The sequence below is a fragment of the Elephantulus edwardii genome, unplaced genomic scaffold (assembly GCF_000299155.1).
Source record: "Elephantulus edwardii isolate Elephantulus edwardi_28Jun2011 unplaced genomic scaffold, EleEdw1.0 scaffold00168, whole genome shotgun sequence".
In the NCBI taxonomy this organism is placed as follows: Eukaryota; Metazoa; Chordata; class Mammalia; order Macroscelidea; family Macroscelididae; genus Elephantulus; species Elephantulus edwardii.
The window spans coordinates 2,990,221-3,016,556 of record NW_006399918.1 but is presented as its reverse complement, the minus strand read 5'-3'; the positions used below and the strand labels follow the sequence as shown (position 1 = coordinate 3,016,556).

Below are 26,336 nucleotides of genomic sequence, written 5' to 3'. Positions count from 1 at the left end.
CATTAAAGCTTTATCCTCATGTACTCTAATCCAGAATTTAGACTCCAGTGGTGATGTGACCCTGTGTACCACAACCTGCCTACCTTACAGTGGCTTAGGGCTAAGAAGTTGTGTTGTCAATCCAAAAGGATTCAGTTCTAATCCACCAGCTATTCCTTAGGGAAGACATAGACAATTTTCTTTTTCTTTCTTTCTTCACAATCTCGCCAATCTCATTTTATTTTATATTGGCTTGTATACAACATTCCTATACATTACGTTTCACAGTTTCTTCATTTAAGTTGTATTTCATGCAATCATTTCCATATATGGTGTTTTTCCAAAGAAAAGAGCAAACTTGGGGGGGAGGCGAGCAGGGAGGAAAATGTGCAACAATGAATGAATGAAAATCCAAGTTTTTTATAAACTTACAATAAAATCTCAATAAAAAAGAATTAAGATTTAAAAAAATTAAAAAAGAAATCATTGTTGAACTGTGTCCACCTTTATATCCTGTCTTTTCAGGTCCACACCAAATCTTTGTCATTTCATTTACTGCCTTCATCCACCAAATTGTGTGATCCCATGATTCCCCTGTGCCCATGATTCCCCTGTGCCCATCCTCACCCCTCTGCTCTCCCCCCTTTCCTGTTTGGACCACTATACACGTTTTACTAATTATCCTTCTATTTTTAGTCTTATGCAGTACTGGTTCTTATGAGACTGAGTTAATTCACTCAGGATAAGGCTGCCCAGTCTCTCCCAAGTTATGCAGTATTTTTTTAAATTGTAACTCTTGAGTGTTGCATAGTATTTCATCACAATTTCTAGTCCATTTGATTGTGTTTGGACATTGATTCTGTTTCCATGTTTTTGTGATTGTGAATAATGCTGCTATGAACATTGGTGTACAAATCTCCATTTTTGTCTCATTTATAATTTTCTTTGGTTATATTCCTCATAGTGGACTACTAGTTGGGTAATGTAGAAAAATGGGCAATCTTATGCAGTTGACTGCCTCTGAAAACCTGATGGAAGGTCAATAAAGAGTTGGCTCAGATTTGATAGTACAAAACAACAACAAAAGAAGCAGCTCATTAAAGGTCCTCAGTGGCTCAATGGTTAAGGATTCATCTGCTAACTGAAAGATCATTGGTTTAAATCTACCAGCAGCTCCAACGGAGAAAAGACTTGTCTTTGAAAATTATAGCCTATAGGACAGTTCTGCTCTGCCTCATGTAGAACCAATAGGAATCAAAGTCCATTGACTATGCAAAGGCATTTGATTGTGTGGATGGTAACAAATGGAAGCTAACTCTAAGAAGAATGGGAATCCCAAAACAGTTGGCTGTGCTTATGCAAAACCTATACGTGGACCAGGAAGCATTCGTCAGCACAGAGCAAGGAAAGACTGCATGGTTCAAAATCAGTCAGGGATGTGTCCTGTCTCCATACTTTTTCAATATGTATGAAGAATAGATCATTTAGGAGGCTGGCCTTTATGAGGAGGAGTGTGCCATCAGGATTGGAAGAAGACTCATCAGCAATCTATGTTATGCAAATGACACAACCTTGCTTGCTGAAACTGAGGAGAACCTGAAGTGCTTGCTGTAGAAGGTCAAGGACTGCAGCCTTCAATATGGATTGAAGCTCAACAACAAGAAAACAGAGATTCTCACCATTGGGCTGACTGGCAACATCAAGATAGATGGTGAAGAGATTAAGATTGTTAACAGCTTTAGTTTTCTTGGATCCACAATCAATACCTTGGAACCAGCAGCCAGAAAATCAAAAGATGAATTGCACTGGGAAAGTCTGCAGTCAAGGAGAATTGATGCTTTTGAGCTGTCATGCTGGAGAAGAGTATTAAATATACCATAGACTGACAGGAGAACAAACAGGTTCTTTCTACAGAGAGTGAAAGCAGCTTCTCTTTGGAGGCAAGGATTCTGAGGCTTAGTCTGTCATATTCTGGGCATGTTGCGAGGAGGAACCGGTTCTTGGAGAAGGACAGCTCAAGAGAGGAAGACCTTTGATGAGATGGATTGACTCAGTGACTAGGATAATGAAGGCAGTGTATCAGAGACAATAAGGTTGGCATAGAATGGAGCAGGTTTCATGGTTATCGTACATAGGGTCTCTATGAGTTCAAGTGACTTGACAACACATAACAATTACCACATGAATCAAGGTCAACTTGATAGCTGATAACAATATAAAGATCACTACCAGTATAAAATGTTTTCTGGGACATTCAATGACTGATACTCTTCAAAATAATTTTTAAAAGACCTTATATCTGATAAAAATGAAAAGTAGAGTATTTAGTTTTTAAAACTTAAATTTTATAGAAAATTACAAAAGAGTTTAAGAGCAACATTCTATTAAAGAAATCAACTGAATTCACAATTTAGTTCCAAAGTCATAATACACTAGAATATTCCTACTGAATTTATTGTTATTCAAATCAACTTCTCAAATTTAACATTGATTAACCAGTGAAGTTAGCAGCACATTCTGCATTGGAAGGTTTGGTTCTTCACACTCTGGATTTAAACTTGAATTCATTGATTTTTTCTGGGTCTTAATGACCTAAATGAAAAAACAAAACACAATATGAGCCTGGTGTTTGAAAGGCCACTCTCATTTTATTCTTCATCCATATTCCCTCTTCTCCTCATGAGCCATACCTACCATTCACTGTCATTGTTCAAAGACTGTTCCTTTCCTCTCAGCTATCTCACTTAATGCATTACTATTTTGAGTCACCCCCTTCACCAATGATCTTAAACTTGAACGCAGTTATTCCCCATGCATGGATACGTTTTAATGAGATGAGAGTTCCACAAATGAGGTGACAGAGAATGACTGAACAGGTTAGAAAAACATTAGAGAAGGTCTTATTTAGGGCAGAAGAGTGTGTAAAGTACATGAAAAGTAAAAGTTTATCTTGGTGCAATTACTGTTGCTTAGATTACAACACAGGAGTGCTGAATTGAGATGCTGAGAAATGGAATCATTTGTGTGCATGTGTTGTTGTTTGCCTGACTATGTCAGAATTTCTCCTTGAATCATTTGCATTTCAATTCAGCTTTGAAAAACTTTCAACTTAGACATCGAAACAGCCAGAACTTAAAAACATAAAAAACTAAAAATAGGAAACTAGAGACAACAGCTTATAAATGAGGATGATAGCAAAGTAATAAGAGAGAATAGGTAGTGTAATCACAGAGTTTCTAAATGGAGGGGAAGTCAAGGTATTCTTGAGATAAACGGAACTGTTTTAGACTTGGGAAGAAAATAGAAAGTTACAGGATAACCTCCAAAAAACTAATAAACCATATTATCTAAATAAAAAAGAGCAAAGTAAAAATGTGTTTAAAAAAATACTAAAGCAAAAAAAAAATAAATACTAAAGCAAGAGCAATGAATGAAATATTGAAAAAACCCATAAATAGAATGAGCTCAGCACAGAAATTAAATGGAACAAAGAATCTAGCAATACCATAAAGAGTGTAGCAAAATGATAGTAATAAAACCTTGCTTACCAATAATTACACTGAATGTGAATGGATAAAATGCACCAGGGAAGAGAAAATGAGTAGCAGAATGAAATAAGAAAGCACAACTCAATCAGAATGCTTTCTATTAGAGATGCACCTTAGACACAAAGACAGACTGAAAATTATAGGATGAAGTAAAACATCTATCAAGCAAATGGCAATAAAAAAGAACAGGAGTGGCAATATTAATCTCTGATACAATAGACTTGAAGGCAAAACCCAGCATATAAGATAAGAAAGGATGTTGTATAATGAAAAAGAGCCAATAGAGCAAGAGAATATAATTAGAATTAATACTATACACCTAATGATACAGTCACAACATACAAAAAAGAAGCTTTAATAGATTAAAGAAATAGGCAACTACACAATAATGGTCTCTATCATAGCTGTTGAGTGAGAATCTACTCATCATTGACCTTTCAGTGAGTTTTCTGAGGATACAAATCACAAAGAGGTGACTATCTTTTTTTCTGACAGAAAGTCCTATAGTGGATTCAAACTGCCAGAGAGATGCTACATCAGGATTAGCAGTACAGCTCCCTTCAGACTGCACCACTAAAGGACCCTACAATAAGAATTGTTGTTATTTACTGTTGAGTCAGAAACAACTCTCTGCTGATCCTCCAGCAACTTTTAAGAGGCTGTAAATCACACAAGAGGAGATGGTTCATCTTTTTCCACAGAGAAGCTGGTGGATTTGAATTGCATTTCTTTGGATGGGTAACACAATTCCTTATCCCCTATACCACCAGAGCTCCACAATAATATTAGAAGGCCTTAGTACACCACTTTTAATGAAAGACGTTATGACTAGAAAGACACTCAACAAGCCACTGAAGAAGTAAACTATACAATTAAACCAACTTGATTTCATAAACATGAAAGATGGAGCACTCCACCCAACAAAATCTCGACATATGTTCTTCCCTAGTGTACATGGAAAATTCTCTAGATCAGACCATCTGTTATTTTACAGCTGAGATGGATTGATTCAGTGACTGGGGCAATGGGAATAGGTGTGTCAGAAACAGTGAGATTGACACAGGATAGAGCAGGGTTTAGGGCTATTGTACATAGGGTCGCTATGAGTCACAGATGATTCGGCAGCACTAAACAACAGCAACAACACCACCACTCCATAAATTAAAAATTATTGAAACATTACTAAGCATTTTCTTAGATTACAATACTAAAAAATTAGAGATCATCAACAGGATGATCAATAGCAAAACCACATACATGTAAACTAAGTAACACTCTGGTTAAATAATGCTGGATATTGTGGGAAATTAAAAATTAAATGAAAAAGTTTTCTGAAACAAAAATGAAAACTCAATATTCCAACACCTTTGGAACCCAGCAAAAGCAGTACTCTGAGGTAAGTTTATAGGAATAAATGTTTTATTGCTCTTTGCTGTTGAGTCACTTGTGACTCATGGAAAACCCTGCTCTGTCCTGTGCCAACCTCACTGTCTCTGACACACTTGTCCCATTATTCCAGTCACTGAATCAATCTTTAAATATATGCAATAAAAATAAGGATTAATCAAAACCAACGCCATAACAGAACATCACCAATAATTACAAGAAGAGTGACAAGAAATAATATAATAAAACTTGGAGCAAAAATAAATGAAACTGATAAATAATCAGAAGAATCAACAAGGCTAGACGTTACTTCATCAAAAGGATTAATAATATCAATAAACCACTAGCAAATATAACAAAAGATAAGAAGGAGAAGACATTAATAACTCCAATAAGAAATGAAAAAGATGACACCATAACAGAAGTGACAGAAATGAAAAAAAAAATAGTGGCAGAATACTGTGAAGAACTATAATATGTTTGAAAACCTAAAGAAAATGGATAAACCTTTAGAAACTCACTGTCTACCTAAATTAACACTTGCAAAAGTAGAAAATTTAAATGGACCAATTTAAAACAAAATCAAACAGGTTATTTAAAAACCTCCCAACAAGAACAACAACAAACAGCACCCTCCACCCCCCTCCCAGCACACCCCTCCAATCCCCAATTAAAAAAATTCTGGTCACACTTGTGAATCCTACCAAACATTCAGAGAAAAGCTAACACTAATCCTACTGCTTCTGTTTGAATCTTTCTGCTTCTAAATCCACTGTCTCTTTCTAATGCATCTCCTCAGTTAATTGCTACAATATTCTTTTACTAAAGTATCAACGTGATCAGGCATGATTTTATTTTGCAAAAAATCTTTCCATTTCTTAACATCTTTTTGTTTCTGAGAAAAGACTACACTATTTGGTTCCCCTTTGCTTCTTGCCTTATCTTTCCATATCTTCCACATTTATTCATTATGTTCTTTCACATGTTTTAGTATTTGCATGTTCCATATCTTCTCTATTTCTGTCCAATGTCTTTACATTGTTAATAAAAATAGCATCTGCCTTAGATTGATTTCTCTTGATGCCCAGGCACTGAGATAAATGATATTTATGGAGAACTATTAAAGGAACCAAGTGCTGGAGCCAGGGCTACCACCAATTCTGTCTTATTCCAAAACTCTGGTTGTTAATGGCTTTGTGAAAATATTTTTCTGTCTTGCTAATTTCCACAAAAATTTTATTACAGAAAATATCTTATCCTTTAAGTCTTTATGAAGTTTATTTTCTTCTATGTCTATTTTAAATTTCTTATTTAAAATTGAGTTCAAAGGTACTGCTTCCATTTTTATGCCACCTGTTGATTGCATGTATAACAACAGCAAGAATCTAAGGTTCCCCAAAGCCAACCCAAACTCTTTACCATTTAGGCCAAGCAATGCTCTTCTGTTCAGTTCTCACCTTAATTAAGCTGTGAACTTCACATGCCAATTTCAACTTGTATTCAATTGTTCTCAGTTTAAAGCAATATAGTCTAAGCTTATCTCCTTCCTTACAATTAATGTTGTGCCATTTTCCACTCCCTACGACATCCATCTTTCCTGTGTCATCTTGAATTTCATAGATTGTGTTCTTTAAATTCACTTTTTTCTGCAACAGAAAATTAACACCCTGTTTCAGAGAACAAAATAACTGCTATATGTATAAGAGGGTCCGCAGGACAACATTAAATATAGACTTTAAGAAAGCAATGGCATATACAGGTGCATATGAAGCTCAGGTTAGGTCACCTTGGAGCTTCTTCCATTTATTCAAACTTCTTACTAGCATTTCCTGTTCTGCATGTTTTTATGTCTAGTGTTTCTAGAACAGTGCCTAAGTTTCCCATTTCTACCTGCTTCTATTTGCAAAGAAGCTAATATTGATTTAAAGCACATCAATAGAAGAATAAAAAAGTCTTAGAGGACATCTTGGCTGCCATCTCTAAGCAGAAGTAACTGAATATCTAAAAGAACTGTTAAATAGTGAACAATTCTACATACAATATCTGGTATATTATGAGAAATTGACATATGTTTCAACTAAATCACTAATTATTTTTCAAATGTCTCCTTTTACTTATGCTTCTTCAATATCTTATCTTCACTGATACAGATTTCTCAGCTCACATTTCATAGTACATTAATTCATCTAACTTGTTCTATGCCAATTTTCTATGCTTTTAAAGGGTATTTCTAAAAACAGTAATGAAGGTAAAATTAAGCACTCTCCAAGAAAACAGGTATAGTGCAATTTTGAAACAATAACTTACACAGGATGTTGATTGTGTTTATATAAGTTTGTAGAATTTAAAAGTCTTAATATACCATTCTAACTTGCATCCCGAATTTGGACATGTGTCAATAAAACTGTCTATGTGTGTCTGTCTCTCTTTCTTACTTTCTCAGACTGAGAAGCTAAAATTACTTTAGCATCCAAAAATCATGCGTTCAGTATTTATCAGTTCACTAACAACTTCATGAATAAGAGATATATCTTAAATAAGAATAAGATTTATTTTTATGAGTAAGTGAATAATAGGATCACAATGAATGGTAGGTTATCAAATCCTTAACTGTTCAATGTATTTCTGTCCCTGATAGACAAACTAATCTACTTAGTACTCTAATATCACAAGCTCCAAAGTTGGTAGAGAATTAAACTTTTCAAAGTAAATATCTCAAAATGCAAATTAAAGTTATGATTTATATAGTTTGGGTAGAACTCAAACATTTTAAAAACATTGTCAAATGCCAAGGTCTTAGTGAATATTTTTAAAAGCATTTCTTTTCCAATGTTCATTAACTAGGCAAAGCTCTATTTGGAACATCAAGTTATTAAAGTTTAGGTATTGAGGGGAGAAAAAGAAAAATTTAAGGTGTTACCTTATGTAATGCAAACAACCCATACACGAATGTTCCTGATGCTTGCTTTTGAATAGTATCAATCTTGGGAGTTTCATTTGCTCTCTTAATAATTCTGATTGGGGGGTCAATCTTTTGATTAGGACCAGCTTCAGATACAGATGATAATTCATTTATCTCTAGTACGCCTCTATGTTCAAAATAATGTGTAAGGACAATGATCCTCCTTAAGGTAAACTTCTCCTTCAGGTTGACGTTTAAAACCTTCACATAGAAGTATTTATTCTCTGTAACCACAGTAGCATGAAACATCATGCTTTCACCCTTTTCTGGACACTTATATTTAAATGGCTCTGTTACTTTCAGGACCATCACTACCAGTGGGCTTCTTTGGAGAGTATTTCTTTTAGTAGCTCCTTCACATTGCCTCTGCTGTTCTTGATTCTGTGTTTGAAAGACAAGAAAAATAAAGAACGGAGCAGGAAATACAGTCTGTTTCCAATGAAAGAAATCTCAACGACAGCATTCTTTATAACTCAGAAACCTTCACATCAACTTTCACAGGTTATAGGAACTAGGACCAGGTTCTACAGAAGGAATGCTTGGAAGAAAGGACTTGATGAGTCACTGGCTTCATTTAGATAGAGCAAACAAGATTGAAGACAACAGGCATAAAACACAGTTGATTAAACAGAATCATATTTCCAAGTAAATTACAATCTTCAGTTACTGAAACTTAGGTTGTAGATGATGAGTATTATCCTGATCTGATTTAAATGTCAAATTATAAACAAATATAAATTCACATATACCCTGTAATGATTTAAATTGGAAAAAAAAACGAGTAAAAAAGTAGTGTTATAAAGGAAGCAAGTGGACCACCAAAACATAAATGCCAAAGATCTGGAAACATTTTAGAAATTTAATCCTTCTGTTAAAATAATAAAACTTGATAGAGTATTAGTTATTCCATGACACTGCTTTGAGAAATTTATTAATCTATTTACAAATAGAAATAGCTAAAAGAGTATGGTAGAAAATGGTTAGTATCTATACAGTAGTGTTTAAAGTTTAGCTTTCAATTTAAAAGTAACTTAGTCTTCTTGATTGGAATCTGTAAACATTTTTATTTTCCCAGGGCTTTTTTTTTTTTTTTAATGAGACCTGACAATAACTCTTTATTCCCTTCCCTACTCCCATCCAATATACATGTCCTGTTTGATTATTAACTGCAACACACATTGTCTGGTCATCTATTCATTTCAGATTGATCTTTTCCTTCCATTATTCATTACGTGTTCATTGTCTATCCATTATTTTCCTGCTCTTCCTGTCTCTCCAGCCATCCATAAACATCCTATTTTTATTTTATTTTAGTTTGCTTACAAATTTCATTTACATTGTGTTTTAGACTATTCTTCATTCACATTGTGTTTCATACAATCATTCTCAGGCATTATGTTTTATGAAGTTACTTATCATTGGACCTTGTCCATCATTGCCCTATCTTTTCAGGAGAGACTGCTGGATCCTTCCATTTCCTTCACCCACCAAATTTTGGAAACTTTTGGTTTTTCCCCTACGTGTCCTCCCTCTTCTATTCTTGCCCTTTCACCCTTCTGGCCCCATACATGTTTTTCTAGTTATCCTTTTATTTTTTATAATAACGGTCTAATGTAATATTTGTCCTAACAAGACTGAGTTAGTTCCCTCAGCATAATGCTTTCCATTCTCTCCCAAGTTATGTAGTATTTTTTTTTTAAAAAAATTGTTGCTCCTGAGTGATGCATAGTATTCCCTTGTGTGAATATACCACAATTTCTCAATCCATTCACTTACTGTTGTTGAACATTTGGGCTGTTTCTACATTCTTGAGATGGTGAATAATGCTGCTATGAACATTGGTGTACAAATTTCTGGAGAATTTCCACCTCTCCACATCCTCTCCAACATTTATTGCTTGCTGTCCTGCGAAACTTTGTCACTGCTGCTGGGGTGAGATGGTATCTTATTGTGGTTTTAATTTACATTTCTCTTATTGCCAATGATTTTGAGCATTACTTCATGTGTCTGTTGGCTATCTGAATGTCTTTTTCTGTGAAAAGTCTTTTCCTGTCTTTTGCCCATTTTTAAATTGGGTTATCTTTTTCTTTTTCTTTTTTTTTTTTCTGGATCCTTAGTAGTATTCTGTAAACTGTTTAATGAGACCTTTGCTTGAGATGGTGTTGCCAAACATTTTTTTCTCCCAGTTGGTAGGATTTCTTTTCACTCTGATGGAAAAAGATTTTGATGAGTACAGAAATTTAATCTTTAGAAAGTCTTATCAATTTTATCTTCTTCAGAGTGTGCATTTATAGCTGTATTTGTCAGCCTCTTTATACCATAGGCTAGGCCTTCTAAGTTTGAACCCAGCATATGCCTGACGAACTTTATGGTTTTGGGCTCTACTCCCAGGTTTCTGATTCACCTTAAGTTGATTTTTATATATGATGTGAGATGTGGATCCTATTTCAGCTTTCTGCAGGTAGTAGTCCAGTTTTGTCAGTTCCATTTGTTGAAGAGATTGTCATTTCCCCATTTGATAAGTTTAGAGTTTTTAAAATTTTTATTCAATAGGTTTTATTTGACCATAGATAGGTCCATTTCTGGGTTCTCAGTTCTGTTCCATTGGTCCATATGCCTATCATTGTACCAGTACCATGGTATTTTGGTTTCTACCTCTCTGTAGTAGGTTTTGAGGTCAGGGAGCGCTATGCCTCTCACTTCATTTTTGTTTTTCAGAAGTGCTTTGCTTATTCAAGGTCTCTTTCCTCTCCAAATAAACTTGACGATTTCTGTTTTAGTCTCCTTGAAAAATGAATTTGGTATCTGTATTTGGATTGCATTGAACAGATAGATTTTTGGTAGGATTGCCATTTTCACAGTATAGACGTTTCCTATCTATGAAAAGGCATATTTTTCTATTTATTTAGGTCTTTTATTGTGTCTCACAGAAATGTTCTGTAGTTTTCTCTGTGCCAGTGTTTTGTGTCTGTAGTTAGGTTCCTTTCCAAGTACCTCAATTTGTGGTTGTTGTTGTTGTTGTTATGTGCCGTCGAGTCGCCTGCGACTCATAGCGACCCTATGTACAACAGCCCTAAACTCCGCTCTGTCCTGTGCCAATCGCACTGTCTCCGACACTCCCATCCCAATTATCCCAGTCACTGAATCAATCCACCTCCTAGAGGGCCTTCCTCTCCTGTGCCGTCCCAAGCATGATGTCCCTCTCCAAGGACCGGTCTCTCCTCACTACATGTCCGAAGTAAGTTAGACGGAGCCTCAGAATCCTTGCCTCCAAGGAGCCACCCGCTTTAACCCTCTCCAGGACAAATCTATTTGTTTTCCTAGCAGTCCATGGTATTCTCAGTACTCTTCTCCAGCACCACAGCTCAAAGGCATCAGTTCTCCTTCTATCCTCCTTGGTCATTGTCCAATTTGTGGTTGGCTATTGTAAATAGTATTGTTTTCTTGGTTTCTTTCTCTGAGTTCTCTTTGTTAATATAGATGAATTCCACTGATATTTGGATATTGATCTTGTGTCCTGTAACCCTATTAAATTGGTCTACTAGCTCTAACAGTTTTTTAGTTGAGTCCTTGGAATTTTCTATGTACTTTATCATATCATCTATATTTAGTAACAATTTAACCACCTCGTTGCTGATCTGGATGCCTTTTATTTCCTTCTCTTATTACCATATGTATGTACATCCAATACAATATTGAATAGAAGTGGTGACAATGGGCATCCTTCTCTACACTTTTCACTATGCTGAAGAAATTCACTTCTATTTCTATTTTGCTGACAGTCTTAATCAGGAAGAGGTATTGAATTTTGTCAAATGCCTTTTCTGCATCAATTGCTAGGATTATATGGTTCTCGTTATTTGCTTTGTTAATGTGGTGAATTACATTGATTGTTTTGCTTATGTTGAACCATCCTTGTATACCTGCTATGAATCCTACTTGGTCATGATGAATTATTATTTTTGTGTGCTTTTGGATTCTATTGGCTAGGATTTTGCTGAGGATTTTTGTATCTATATTCATGAAAGATATTTTGCCTGGTTTTGGTATTAGGGTTATGTTTGCTTCATAGAATGTCTCTGGGAGTGTTCCTTCTTTTTCTAATTTTTTAAAAAAGTTTAAGTAGAATTGATGATAAATCTTTTCTGTTTGGTAGAATTGACATGAAGTCATCTGGCCCAGGACTTTTTATGTGAGAGACTCTTTTTATGATCTGCGCTCAATTTCTTCTTTTTTGATGGGTCTGTTCAAGTATTCTACATGTATCCATGTCAATATGGGGAGGGCCTGAGTTTCACGGTTTTTGTCCATTTCATTTGTTGTTGTTCTTTTTAAGTGTTGCCGAGTTGTAAACGACTCATTGCAATCCTAAGGACAAAAGACCTGAACATTTGTATAACTTTTACTATTTTTTCCAAGTTGTTAGAGTTTCAGGAGGCAAGCTTTTTCAGAAGTAGGTGCCACTCTTGCTTCCAAGCCTGTTTTAATTGGAGAGCTCCACCAAACACTGTTCACCAAGGGTGATTATCACATTTGACATATCAGTGTAACAGTGTTTACCTTCACAGCAACCATGTAGAGCATACCTCTGTAGAGCAAATTGACAGACCATTTTCTCTAGGTTTTCAAAATTATCAGAGTATAGTTTTCCATATTTTGCTGTTGTTGTGTTGTTGTTGTTAAGTGTCGTCGAGTCGCAGGCGACTCATAGTGACCCCATGAAGGAGAGTCCTCGACGCTTGGGTGCCTTTCATCCTCTCTCCAGGTTCGTAGGGTTTCTGGAGGCAAGCTATCATACAAGTGGATGCCACTCCTCCTTCCATGCTTGTTTTAGTTGGCGAGCTCCACCCCACTCTCTGTCTGCATTGGGTAGCCAACCATTAACACATTTGACACATCCGTGTCACAGTGTTCAGCCGCACAGCAATCACAAGTGCCTGCGGGACAGCAACTTGTACACCAGGGCTATACCATCTAGAGAAATGTCTGAACAAAAATAATGAAACACTGGCCTGAGGGCCACGGATTAAAAGTCATCCACCTTGGTCTTGGTCACATCATTTTCTCATCACTGGGCCAACTGATCTCTCTCTCTCTATTTTGATGTTAGCTTTCCATAATATTTGGATGTTATTGATTGAAACTCTCTGGTTCTGCTATGATGTCACTTCTATCATTTCTTAATCAAGTTATTTGTGTCTTCTCATTTTTTTTCTTTTGGTAAGTTTGCCAATGGTTTGCCAATTTTATTGAATTTTAAAAAAGCAAGCATTGGTTTTATTGCTAGTTTGAATTATTTCTCTATTTTCTATCTCATTGATTTCAGCTCTTCTTATAATTTCCTTTCTTCTAGAAGCTTTGGGGTTAGATTGTTGCTCTTTTTCTATTTGATGAAGTTGTTGAGTTAGAGCACTAATTTTGCTTCTTTCCTAATTTTTTATGTGCTTTTCTATTGGTATTGACTGCCCCCTGAGGACTGCCTTAGCTGCATCTGAGAGATATTTGCGTGTTGTATTTTCATTATCATTTGTTTCAAAGAAATTATTCACTTCATTCTTTATATCTTCTTTAACACAATTGTGTTCTAGCACGGTGTTATTTAGCTTTCACCTTGGTTATTTTATAAGCTTTATCCTCTTGTGGTTAATTTCTAGTTTTATGTCATGTGGTCTAAGAAGATACTTTGTATTATTTCAAAGCTTTTAAATTTGCTGAAGCTTGCTTTATGCCCTAATAGGCATTATTATGCCTTTCCCAAGATTTAAAATATCACTTTTTAGTTGTGTAGAAGGAATGCAAGGTTCAGAGAGTAAACCAGTGTGAAGAAGAAAGAGATTTTTGGAGATATGGTTTCACTTCTACATTCCATACTACTTCTTATTCAGTGTGTATCCTGAAAATAAAAAGAAAACATTCTCCATGTAGAATAAGAATCATTACAGTTTTCATGTAATTTCATGACTTTGATTCATGATAACAATTAATACTGGAAGTCTACTATTGGGAATAAGAATAAATGGAAATGCAAACATAATTTGCAGTCCTTTTCTTTTATTCTTAAACTTGGTGTATGCTTTTGAATTATCTTCTGTCCATAGTTTTTCTGTTCTACTTTTTTCCTCTTTCCATTTATTTTGTCCCTGATTTTATATCATTTACGTTTCAGTATAACCATCACTTTTTTATAGTTTAAATGAGCTTCATTCTCTAACACTCCCCCCTTCATTAGCTTTGCTGACTCATATTTTAGCACTTGGCTCTCTTATTGCATTAAGCATATGAGTATTTTGATACTCACCTGTGAGGCAGGCACTAAACTGGGCACGACGTAGTATACAATGATTCACAAGGCCAGAAGGTTGACCTTACTGTTGCAGCTCATACAAGAGGGAGAGAGAAAAAGTACTAGCTAAAATTGCCATGTTGTTGTTGGTATTATGTGTCATCAAGGTGGAACCAACACATAGCTGAACTTGCAGTGGGTTTTCAGAGGCTGTATATCACATGGGAAGAGATTGTCCATCTTTCTCCCTCAAAGTAAGTGGTGAATTCTATCACCTACCTTTTGAATTTGCAATGTAACTCCTTACCACCAGGCCACCAGAGCTCCCAAAATTTCCATAAGAAGTAAAAAGTAAAAGATAAGATCCTTAGAAAATCAACAGCATTAAAATTTTACGTAGTCTGAGTGGGATCTCAGAAAAAAAGGTAGATTTTTATTGTTAGGTACCTTCACGTTGACCATGACCTATAGTGACCCTATGAACAGATCTGTACCCTACCCTGTCCTGTATCATCCTCATCATTTCTCATAAAATTATCTGACAGCACATTTTTTACAGCCACTGTATTAATCCATCTTCTTGAAGGGTTTTCTCCTTTTTCTTAATTTTATTATTTTTTAATCTTTTTTTTTGTGCATGTACTGTCAAATCAGATCTGACTGATACAGAAGGAGATTGCCCTTCCTTCTCCAGCAGAGCATCTGATGGATGTGAACCACGTACCTCTGGGATGGCAGTGCAGCTTCTTGCTACTAGGTCACCAGAGCTTGTTTTCACCTTTTGCAATGATGTTTTCACCTTTTTCAATGACCCTTCGCCTTAACAAATATGATGTCATTTTCCAAAGACTAGCCCCCCTTACAACATGCCCAAAATATGTGTGACAAAATTTCACTGTCTTTGCTTCTAAGGAGCACAATGGTTCTACTTTCTCCAAAACATGTTTGTTTGTTCTTTTAATGGTTCATGAGATATTCAGTAGTCTTTTCCAATACCATGACTCAAAGACATAATTTCTTTTTCTTTTTCTTTTCTTGTTTCGTACTGTCAAATCAGACCTGACTGGCACAGGAGGAGATTACACCTCTTTCTCCAGTGGAGCATATGATGGATTTGAACCATTTGCCTTTGGGATTGCAGTGCAGCAATCATTTAACATAATTTCTTTTAACATCTTCCTTATTCATTTTTTAACTTTCAGATGCATAACAGGTAATTGAAAAGACCAAAGGGATATGCTGTTGTTGTTTTTAGGTGCCAGTAAGATGAATAGTACTCACAGGGCCCTTAGGAACAATAGATCTGAACATTGTCCTATCCTGTGCTATCTTTGTAATTTCTGACACACTCAAGACTCTTGCTGTGGTCAACCCTACCTGGTTGAGGGTCTGTCCCTCTTTTGCTGCCCCTTCACTTTTCCAGCATTAAACAACGACAAAAAAAACAAATCAGGTAAGAAAATTATTATGTGAAAAATTCTAGAGAATAAAGAAACAGGAGGTGTTGATGATATGTTAATAGATTAGTGAACTTAAAGAATGTGTATGAAATAAATTGGAGCAGGAAACAATGGGCATATTGCTGTGTTCATTTGCATTATTTTGGATACTACATCGCAGTGGCTTTCTCCAAAAGGGCACAAGAGAGAAAACTTTTTGAGGTCAGAAATAATGTCAATTTCAAGCTTCCATTACAATAACACAAGAGTAAAAGATAATAAATTCTCTGTATATACATCTGATTTTTTGTTATTTTAGATAAAAGGAAATTAGTTTTTCAAGGTTTAATTCCTAACTTCTGGTTGAAGGAAATGGAGGGAAAGAGGAATAGGAAGTACCTCAGTGAAGAAAGTGGAGGACGGAGTTGATGATGAGACTTGAGGAGGCTGCAACTGGTCGTTGTTTGCAGATGTGCCCTCCGCTGAAGAACAGGAAGGCTGACCCTGCTCCTCAGTAACCTTTTTCTTTTTGGTTACAGGCTTCTCCTTAGTTGTGCTCTTGCGTTTCTGAAAGTACATATATTTGCAAACTAATGATTTTAATTATCAAACGAAGTACAACATATTTTTATTGTTGTGTAAACTCAATTAAATTATACGTCATGTGGTTGGAACTGGATCTGGCCCTCCAGTGGGTTTTCAGAGAGCATAAACTGCATGGCATGAGAGAGCCCATCTTTCTCCCATGGAGTCACTGGGGACTCAAACTGTCAGAGCAGCACCACCTTTAGGTTAGTAGCATAGCTCTCTACCCACTAGGCCACCAGGGATCCTTTAACCTTGTGCAGTGGGTTCTAAATAAGGGGATGTCTTGAAAGTTCCAGAGATTTCTATCACAAAGCCTGAAGAGATAATTAGTAGGCAAGACGTAGATGGCACAGATGTTTGCTTAAACAAAGGCAAGTTCTCCTTTAGCAAATACAGAACAGTAGAATGGGAAGAATTTGAAAATTTGTGTGTATTTGGGAAAATTTTCCCCCCTAGTTTAATTGAGAACTTACATTTATAATGAGATAGCAATATTCTCATTATGTCTCAGTAACTTTCCATTCATTATATTTGCTATATTGCCCATTTCAGTGCCTAGCACATGGGAGATAAGTAATAGTTAATTCATTTTCGTAAATATGAAATGTGTTGAGATGTTAATCAAGAAGCAAATATCCGCATAGTTAGAATGAGTGCAAAAGTCATAGTAGAAGTTTCTTCTGTGAAACTTCAAGGCTGTGCTCTTTCTTCAGGCTTACCTGACCTTCTTTTGTGGTGGTTGTGGGTGATGCAGGATTTGTTCTATCCTGATTGCTCCTTTGACGTGGAGTTTTTGTTTCTTTAGTTTTCTTTGCAACTATGATGCAGAAATAAGGAATACACAATAGTTTCAATATTATTTATTTCCCTTTCCTGTTTATGGATCAAAACATACTTTTGCCTACCTCGATTACATTAACAGAGTCTAGGAGCAAATCAGGTAAAGACATAGCTGGCTGTATCTCTTTCATATTCCTATACAATGAACACATCTGTCCTGTCCTCTGAACTCCCATGCCCCCCACCCCTTTTTTTGGTGGATTTTTTTTATTCGACAGTATTTTATTTTGCTCACAAAGTTCATATATATTTCACACTATTCTTCATTCTGTTTAATACACTCATTTCCATGTATCATGTTTTATAAAATCAACCACCATTGGACCTTGCCCATCATTACCCAATCATTTCAGGTCCCTGCCAAATCCTTCCCATTTCTTTTACTCCCGTCCTCCACCCACCAAACTCTGCAACCTTTTAGTTTTATGCCTACCAATCTTGACCCTTTTGCTCCCACCCCTTTGATCCTTGGGTTTCTATTGCCCTTTTATATATCTAGCCTCCTCTTGATACTGATCGAAGAGTGTATGGTATAGTTCACAGAAGATCTATGAAAATTAAAGAATCCAAATTATATTAAATATAAATTCAATTGTGATATTATAAACTAGAGATGTTAGATTTTGATATTTTAAAATAATTTGTTTAAATACAGTGATTTTACAGATAAGTAAGTCCAAAATTATCTTTTTAGTGCAGAGGAAAATAATGAAAAAATAATCTTAATAGAGAAAGTACAGTAATTGCTTACATGCAAATATTTTTAATATAAAACCAAACATTTATTTTGTCATTTTGCTTTGATTTTTTCCTAACCTTTCAAATGCACTGATAATCTCAAAGTTTCTCAAAATTTTTCTCTTTTGTTACTTATCTGAACCCAAATACACCTTTCAAAATATGTCAATCTTCAGTGCTGGAAAGGAAAACACATATATGTAAACTGGTTGCCATGTGAGGGTTCGCCACTATGGTGACTTCTGAGTCTTCCACTGGCAAAGAATTTTATCAGCTATCGTTAACACAAAATTCTATTCAAGGCTGTAATGCATGTAATGTTGGATAGACTGAGGCAGTCTCTTCTATTACCTTTTATCATTGCTTTTCTAAGATTTTCAATGATATCTTTTTTGAGATCTTTGATATCTTTGAACAAGTCTATCAGTATTTTTACACAGGCACCATTTGGGAACTTTTCTTCCATTAAGTCAGCGATCTTAATTCTATCATATTCTTCTTGTGTTTTCTTTGTCAATTGCAAATCATCAGCCAGTAAAGACTTAACTATGTTAAAGTGATAATCATTGATGACTTCCAAACCCTGCAGCAGAATAATTTTCTTGTATTCATTCCCCATCTTTTAAAATTATGTCTCAGCCTACAAAAGAAAAAAAAAGTTCAGTGTTATACATTTGTATAGTTTAAAGGACTGGAGGAAGGAAAAGGTCATTTAGATGGCCAACAGACAGATGAAGAAATGTTCAAAATCAGTGACAATAAGAGAGATGCAAATAAAAACTATAATGAGATACCATCTCACACCAGGAACAGTGGCAAAGTTTAACAGGACAGTAAGTAATAAATGTTAGAGAGGATGTGGAGAGGTGGGAACTCTCATACAGTTTAAACTCTTGATCTCTAAGGAGAAGTTTGGACATTTGAGTCTATCCCAAACTCACTACAGTCAAGTCAATTCTGACTCATTATGACACTCTACTGGGTTTCCTAGGGAGCTCTGGTGGCCGAGAGGTAAGAAGCTGCACTGCAATCCCAAAAGCACACAGTTCAAATCCACCAGCTCTTCTGTGGGAAGAGGAAGGAAAATATCCTCCTGTCTCCAGGATGGTCAGCAACGGGATAGTTCCTACTCAACGGCACAACTCACTGACAACAAGTGGGTTTCCAAGGTTGTAAATCTTAATAGGAGGAGACTGCCTTTCTTTCTCCCCTAGAAACACTGGTAGATTCAAACCACCTTTTCCATTAGTAGCACAACATCCTGTAGGCTATGCCCTATATACATCACAGTCGAGTTGTGCTCCAATAGAGCTTTCAATAGCAGTGATCATCTGAGTGTTTCTCTAAAGGCATCTCTAGATGGGTCAGAACCACCAATCTTGTGTAGCCAAATGTGTAAATATTTGTATTACCCAGGGACTTCAATTTGCCTTTCTAAATGCTAAACAATGAATTCCAAATATATCTTATTCAGGGATTTCAGAAAAAGGAACTCTGAATCAATATTAAAAAATATTTTTGAAATTAAAATTTTGTACCTAGTCAAAGTTACGTAAGTGTTAACACTTAAAAAAAAGCAAAATAATTATTCTCTAATGTTCAAAGATTCTGAAATTTTATATTATAAACAGTCAAGCCAATATTTCTATGGGCATAAAAAATAAATAGTAATAAACAAATAAGACTAAAACAAACAGTAATAAAGTAAATACAGCCAAGGAAGACTAGAGGCCAGAAGAGAAACAAGAGTGAAGAAAGGTCTGAATTAGTTATCCTAGTCTTAAAAATAAATAGACTCAAAAGCAGAAAGCAGGAAGTATATCAACAGAGTCGAGTAGAGCGAGGGGAACCAGAGGTTATGACACTTTGGTCAAACAATTTTCTTTAAGGAAAAGACAAATTAAAAAAGAAGCATAAAAAGGCAACTGAATATAGTAAAAATGCCACAAATTGGAACAATGTACAAGGCAGACACAACATATTTTGAGAATTCTGGTGATGGTAAAGGATATTAAAAGTAAAGTGAAAATTATGATTTAGAAAAAGGAAAGCATTATCTGGGTGATTCATCTGTCTTATTGACACCTGGAGTCTAATTTAAAAGCCTCTAGATTTCTCCTGACCCACATTAAGGTCAGCAAAATGTAAAAGTTCTAATACTGGAACTCCCTTTAGCTAATCACATGTATAATAATATGGGAAGCCAAAAAAAGGTACTTTGCTCTTATTGTGTTTGAGGTTAAGAAGGTGCCTACTTCAGAAGTAAAAGAAAATGCTATTAAAATGGATAGGTGTTAACTATCTTATCACTGAGTCAATTTTAACTCACAGGTGAAATAATAGAGCTACCAGTAGCGCTTCATAGGCTGTGATCTTTACAGGAGTGAATCCATCACGTCTTTTCTCCCACAAAAGCTGCTGGGTAAGTACTAAATGTCAAACTTCAAGTTAGCACTGAGCCATTAACTGCTATATCACTAGGATTCCTTATGCCTCATGCTAGGCCAATAGAGAAAAAGAAAACTATATCATAAAATGTGGATAGTACACTTAATTGACTCTCCTTGCTTTTTACTGATTCACTGCCACAATCACCGTCTTGTTTTAAGAAAAGCATGGCTCAGTCAAAAAGAGCTGAAACTGCACCTCTGAAGCCGGATGTGGAGTAGAGTTTGAAATGAAAATAAGTCATGAGAAAGAGAAAAGTCACATTTTTTTTAAAAAAAACTGTATTTGTGGAACTGAGAAATTAAATTCTAATATATATAATGTGCTTGATTTTAAAATTTGGGCTAAAACCTTTGTAATTCAAACTTACATCTTGGTTTGTTCCCCTCCCCCAACTATTTCATGATACATTTCTCATGCCACTGTCATGTTTGTTTGTGGGTTCCCCACCCCCAATCCGGTTGCTATCATAACCACCAAGATTTCTTCCTATTCTCCAGCAAGAAAAAACAAAGCTTTTCTGTAAATAACAACCCTCCCAACAGGCAGATGGGCAATTAACTGTTACACTTCCTATAGTCAAATGGAAAGGCCAATCATTAGTAGGAGGTTTGTTTAGCAGAGAGCTAGTAAAAATGAGACAGACTTTTCAGATGCATTACACTGCTGCTGCAATGGGTTCCAACATACACTCATTAAGATGGCACAGAACTCGATGTTTCATTCTGTCAGATCTGAAAGTTTCCATGAGTTAGAGGTGCTCTAAGGCAACTAACAGTAAATAGTTAAAATACAGCTCTCACTGTTCAAGTTGCATGTGTAGTAGTATAAAGGTCCTCTGTTTTCTCGGTATAGAGATAAAGGATTTGAACTAAGCTCTTTCAGTGTTCAGTTCTCTGGAATATAGTTGATGCCAGACAGTTTCCTCCCAGACATAGTTAATTCTCTTTTTGTGATTGATGGCTGTCGGATAGGTACCCAGAGCTCTACACAAACTCCCACCGTACTCACTTCACTGGAGACTTCCTTAAGTAATCTGGGTCTTGAAGTCCTCAGAAACACAGAAGCACACTTTGTCTTCAAAAGAAAAAAAAAATAATCCAGGAAGCCCTTCAGAGACTGACTACAGGATGCTGTTACCTTGTGAAAGGCTGAGAGGAAAACTCTTTTTTTGTGTGTGGGGGAACCCAAAACAACCCCCCAAAGAAAAAACCAGGAAAAATGGCACTGATGAGATTGACCTAAGTTGCTTAGATCCAAGTTGCGCAAAACTCACTCTTAAGGAACCAGAAAATATGTCTTTAAAAACAAGGAGGCTCCACCTACTGAAATGAAATGGATAAGTTTCTATTTCCTGAGACTGAAAATCTTAGTCACAAGGAGAAACGAAACCAAAGTACTTCTTTCTTTCTTTCTTTTTTTTTTTTTTTTTTTTTGGTTACATAGCAGAAGCTGAAAGTTCCAGTCTTAGAGCTTTGCTATCTAGATGGTATATATGCGGATAAGGAGAAACTGTGTAGTCTGTAGTGAATTGCACTGCTAACTGAAGTGACACCTCTAAATCCATTACTGGCTCTGGGAGAGAAAGATTGGCAATCTTCTCCCATGTGATTTTACAGTCTCTGAAAATCCACTGGAGGGCTGGATATGAGTTTGTTTTGACTTGACAGCAATGAGTTTGGGTTTTCTGTACGGCCCCATAAAAAGCCTGGTGCCACAGTGATTAAGAGCTCAACTGCTAGCCAAAAGGTGTAAGCTTGAATCTACCAGATCCTCTTTTGGAAGTAAGATAAAGGAACAATAAAGATGTGACAGCTTGTGTCCATAGAGATTATACAGATTACAATCTTCTTGATGATAATGCTTTCTTGTTGCTTCCCTCCCCACTTAAACAAATTTCAAAGGGGACAAGTGAGTCACCAACAAATTTTCCCACCTATCCTAATCACAGGGTGGTAGTTGCCATTGCAGAAAGAGATCACAGAATACAGTTGCTTGCTATTATAAGTTTTCATTATTGTCTTTAAAGGCAATATCAACGTCCACTCCAATGCCTCCTGCATACATTGGACCTTAGGGAGATGTACTCCCCAACACATCCAAATAGAATGCTGTTACGTAACACTTGACAAAGCTGCAACTTAATTTAATAGAAGCAAATTGCCATTGCAAGTATGCAAAGCCTTTCTCAACACAGAAAATTTCACACTATCTTCTTGACTATAATTACACTTCAATACCTTGATAAGTAACTATTGCAATTAAAACTCCTCAGACTGATTGCGGTACAGTTGAAACTGTTTATAGCTCATCCCTAGCTGGGTTTCCTAGGTTATAAATCACTACACAGCAAAGTGCTTATCTTTCCCCTTTCAAATTCTGTAAGAGTACTGAACTTCAGAGAGAGCTTTTTATTGTCATTGTTGTGTACCATCAAGCTGGAATAGACTCATAGCAGACCCTCCAGTGGATTTTCAGAGTCAGTAAATTGCACAGAAGGAGACTGCCCATCTTTTTCCTGCAGAGCAGCTGGTGAATTTGAACTGTGTGCCTTTGCGTTGACAGTGCACCTCCTTACAATTAAGCAATCAGAGCTCTAAGATCTGGTAAATCATTTTCTTCCTCTGTCTCTATCCTTCCCTTCCTGTCCTGGAACCCTTGCACATGTACCTGTGCATTTTGGATATGGTGATATTAAAGGAATGTCTATACCGCAGATCACAATAACCTCTACTCTAGAGTATCACATAAGTATTGACAAGGAGTTATTATGTTTCTTTCTAGCTGAACTGCAGACAGCTTGAGGTCACACCAAAAAAAAAAGAAAAAAAGGAGTCCCAAAAGACAGCCAGTGTTGGTAAATGACAACCTCTGTGTGATCATCTAAAAACCAAAGCCAAATCCACTGTCACTGAGACAATCTTGATTTATCACAAACTCATAGGTTAGAATGAAGTTGCTCCTTGGGATTTTCCCATCACTAGTGGCATAAGTACCAGTAACACATCTGGCTGCTAAACAAAATGTAGGTGGATCAAATCCACCCATCCCTCTGGGAGAAAGATGAGTCATTTGTAAAGACTAACAGCCTCAGAAACTTGCTGGAGCGTATCAGTGAATCAGAATCCACTGAATGGTAGTAAGCCTGATTTGAGTGATGAATAGTCTTTACAGAAGCAGATCATTGGGCCTTTCAGTCATGGTGCTTCTCAGCGTGTTCAAAGTGCTGGTTTTTATTGGACTGTAAGCCGTTTGGAGGGGGAGGAAAGTTATCTTAATCCAAAATAGGGTTCTAGAGGAGAAGGTTGAGTTTGGATTTGGAAAGAGTGTAAATAACTGCGGGAAAGCAAGGGTTAAGTTAAAGGAACCTAGACTGACCTAGTTAAGTTAGGCGTTCAGCCTGAAATCCACTGTCTGATTAACCTGCCTCCTTGATTTTCCTTTATAAGAAAATCATTACTCGACCATATCCCCCTGCTGGACCCAGAACATGATCCTTTCAGGTTATGTTTTCATTCTTAGACAATGTCTAAACTGTTTTTTAAAGTCTCTTATAACAAGAGGAGGTCACTTGCTTCTTTAAATGTTCTTTAAAGATTCTTCTTTCCTGCAACAAAGTCCTAGTACTCGTTTATTTTTGCTAAAACAAGTTACCACTCTCTTAGTGATTCGTGCAAAAGAAATGTATTATCTCACAGTTTGTTGTTGTCATTGCCAGATGTTGTCAAGGATGACTCATGGCGAAGTTATGAAAAACTGATCTGAAGCCTGTCCTATCCTTCGCCAATTTCTCACAACCCCCAACACACTTGAGTTCATTGCTATAGTCACTACCTGATTGAGGGTCTTCCTCTCCTGTGCTGACCCTCCACCTTCCCAAACATGATGTCCCTCTCCAAGGAATAGCCTCTACTAGCAACATGAGATGAAGTTTTATCATCTTTGCCTCCAAGGAGCATTCTGGCTGCACCTTCTCCAATACATGTGTTTGTTTATGGGAGGAACTGTGAAAGCCCTTTCACAGTTTTTAGGAAGGCAATTACCTAAAATCAGTATCATTGAGCCAAAAATCACAGTATCAGCAGGATTGCTCTCATTCCTGAGGTTCCAAGGGAGAATCCATTTCCGTTCTTTTCTGACTTCTGCTGGCTGCACTCCCTGACAGTGGCTGCCTTTTTTAAATTTTTAAAGCCATCCTTTTCAAATTTCTCTCTCCTTCATGTTTATATTGTCATCTATTCAGTGTAAAAAACCCTTTACTCTTTCTCTTTATAGGAACACACATGATGGCATTTGACTACTTACACAAGTTAAAATAATCTTTCTGTTTAAAGATTTTTTAAATAATCACTTTTATTTCCCAAATAAGAATGCATTCACAGATTTTAGATACTAAGACATGGGTAATCATTATCAACCTACCATTGTCCTAATTTCTAAACTTAAGAAAGAAAAAAAAAAATCCTCCATAATCTGGTTCTTGTCCATTATTTCTGTTTTATGCTCTTTTTTCCTCTCCATATATACTGCCTTTTCTCTCACCCTATACATGCCACCATTCTTAGTTTAAGCAATGGCTGATTTGGTGGCACATAAAAGCAACATAATATTTTAAAAGTTGACACAATTTATTGCTATTAAGTCATAACTCACTCATAGCTGATGCTCCAGTAGGTTTTCAAAGGCTGTAAATCACATGGAAGGATTGTCCATAATTTTCCTTTGAAGTAGCTGTTGGATTTGAACATGTCTTTGAAGTTGGCAATACAACTCCTTGCCTACTTGTGGTTGGATGCTGATGAGTCAGAATTGACACATAGCTAAGCTTCAAGCAAGTCTTCAGAGGAAATAACTCACATGAGAAGAGATTACCCATCCTTTTCCTGTGGTGAAGCTTGCGAATTTGAACTGCATGCTTTTGGGATTTCAGCATAACTTCTTGTTATTAGGCCCCCAGAACTCCACCTTTATCCAATAGACCATATAATTTCTTGTTGTTTTGTGCAGTTGAGTCAGATATGATGCAAGAGATCCTATGTACAACAAACCTGAATTTTGTCCTATCTTGTGCCATCTCCATCATCTTTGTTATACTTGAGCCTGTTGCTGCAGTTATAATATCAATGCATCTTGTTGGGAGTCTTTCTCTCTTTCAGTGATCCTTCACTATGCCAAGAATTCTGTCCATTCCCAAGAAATAACTTCTCCTAAAGTATGAGAGATGAAACTTCACCATCCTTGAATCCAAAGAGCACTCTGGCTGCACTTTTTCCAAGGTGTATCTGTCTGCTCTTTTGGAAAGTCATGAGATATTCAGTGTTCTTCTCCAAAATCACAACTCAAAGGCATCAATTCTTGCTCTGTCATCTGTCAAGCTCTACGATGCACAGCAAGTGATTGAAAATACTATGGCCTGAATTGAGTGCACCATAGTCTTGAAACTGACATAATTGCTCTTTAGTATTTTGAAGAGGTTCCTGACAGCAGACTTTCTCAAAGCAGTAAGTCTCCTGATCTAGTTGTACCAAGGGTATTGATTGTGAATCCAAGTAAGATGAAATCATTGACAGTTTCAATCTTTTCTCCATCTAACATCATTTTGCCTATTGGGCCAGTGGTTTGTTTTTCTGATGTTGAGATATCATCTATATTAAGGTTATAGTCCTCAATCTTCTGCAGAAGACATTTCTGGTCCTCTTCATTTTCAGCAAGCAAAGTTATGTAATTTGCATCACATAGGTTGTTGATGAGTCTTACTCAGATCCTGATGCTGCATTTCTCTTCATAGAGTCCTGCTTCATAAATTGCTTTCTTAGCATACAGATTGAATAGATATGAAGATAGGATACAACACTGATACACATCCTCCTGATTTTAAACCATGTAGATGAATCTTACCCAAGAGCAGGGAATACAAGAAGAATACATATCTGTGTTTCATTGACTATGCAAAGGCATTTGACAGTGAGGATCATAACAAACTGTGGCTGACTCTGAGAAGAATGGGAATCCCAGAACACTTGATCGTGCTAATGAGAAACCTATACTTGGACCAAGAGGCAGTCATCAGAACAGAGCAAGGAAACACTGCATGGTTCAAAATTGGGAGGGCGTAAGCCAGGGAT

At 36.3% G+C, this 26,336-nt stretch overlaps 1 protein-coding gene across 1 annotated transcript in view; it reads right to left on the bottom strand.

Annotated features, from left to right (window-relative positions):
• Positions 1 to 18,382, bottom strand: part of IFI16 (interferon, gamma-inducible protein 16) — a 120,278-nt gene extending 101,896 nt beyond the window's left edge. The window contains exons 1-5 of the mRNA XM_006895523.1: positions 18,115 to 18,382; positions 16,905 to 17,002; positions 15,997 to 16,164; positions 7,834 to 8,256; positions 6,371 to 6,559 (exon numbers count right to left, since the gene is read on the bottom strand). Of these exons, the coding sequence (XP_006895585.1) occupies positions 6,371 to 6,559; positions 7,834 to 8,256; positions 15,997 to 16,164; positions 16,905 to 17,002; positions 18,115 to 18,382 (1,146 nt within the window). The remainder of the gene's footprint in view (positions 1 to 6,370; positions 6,560 to 7,833; positions 8,257 to 15,996; positions 16,165 to 16,904; positions 17,003 to 18,114) is intronic.
• Positions 18,383 to 26,336: the final 7,954 nt, after the last annotated feature.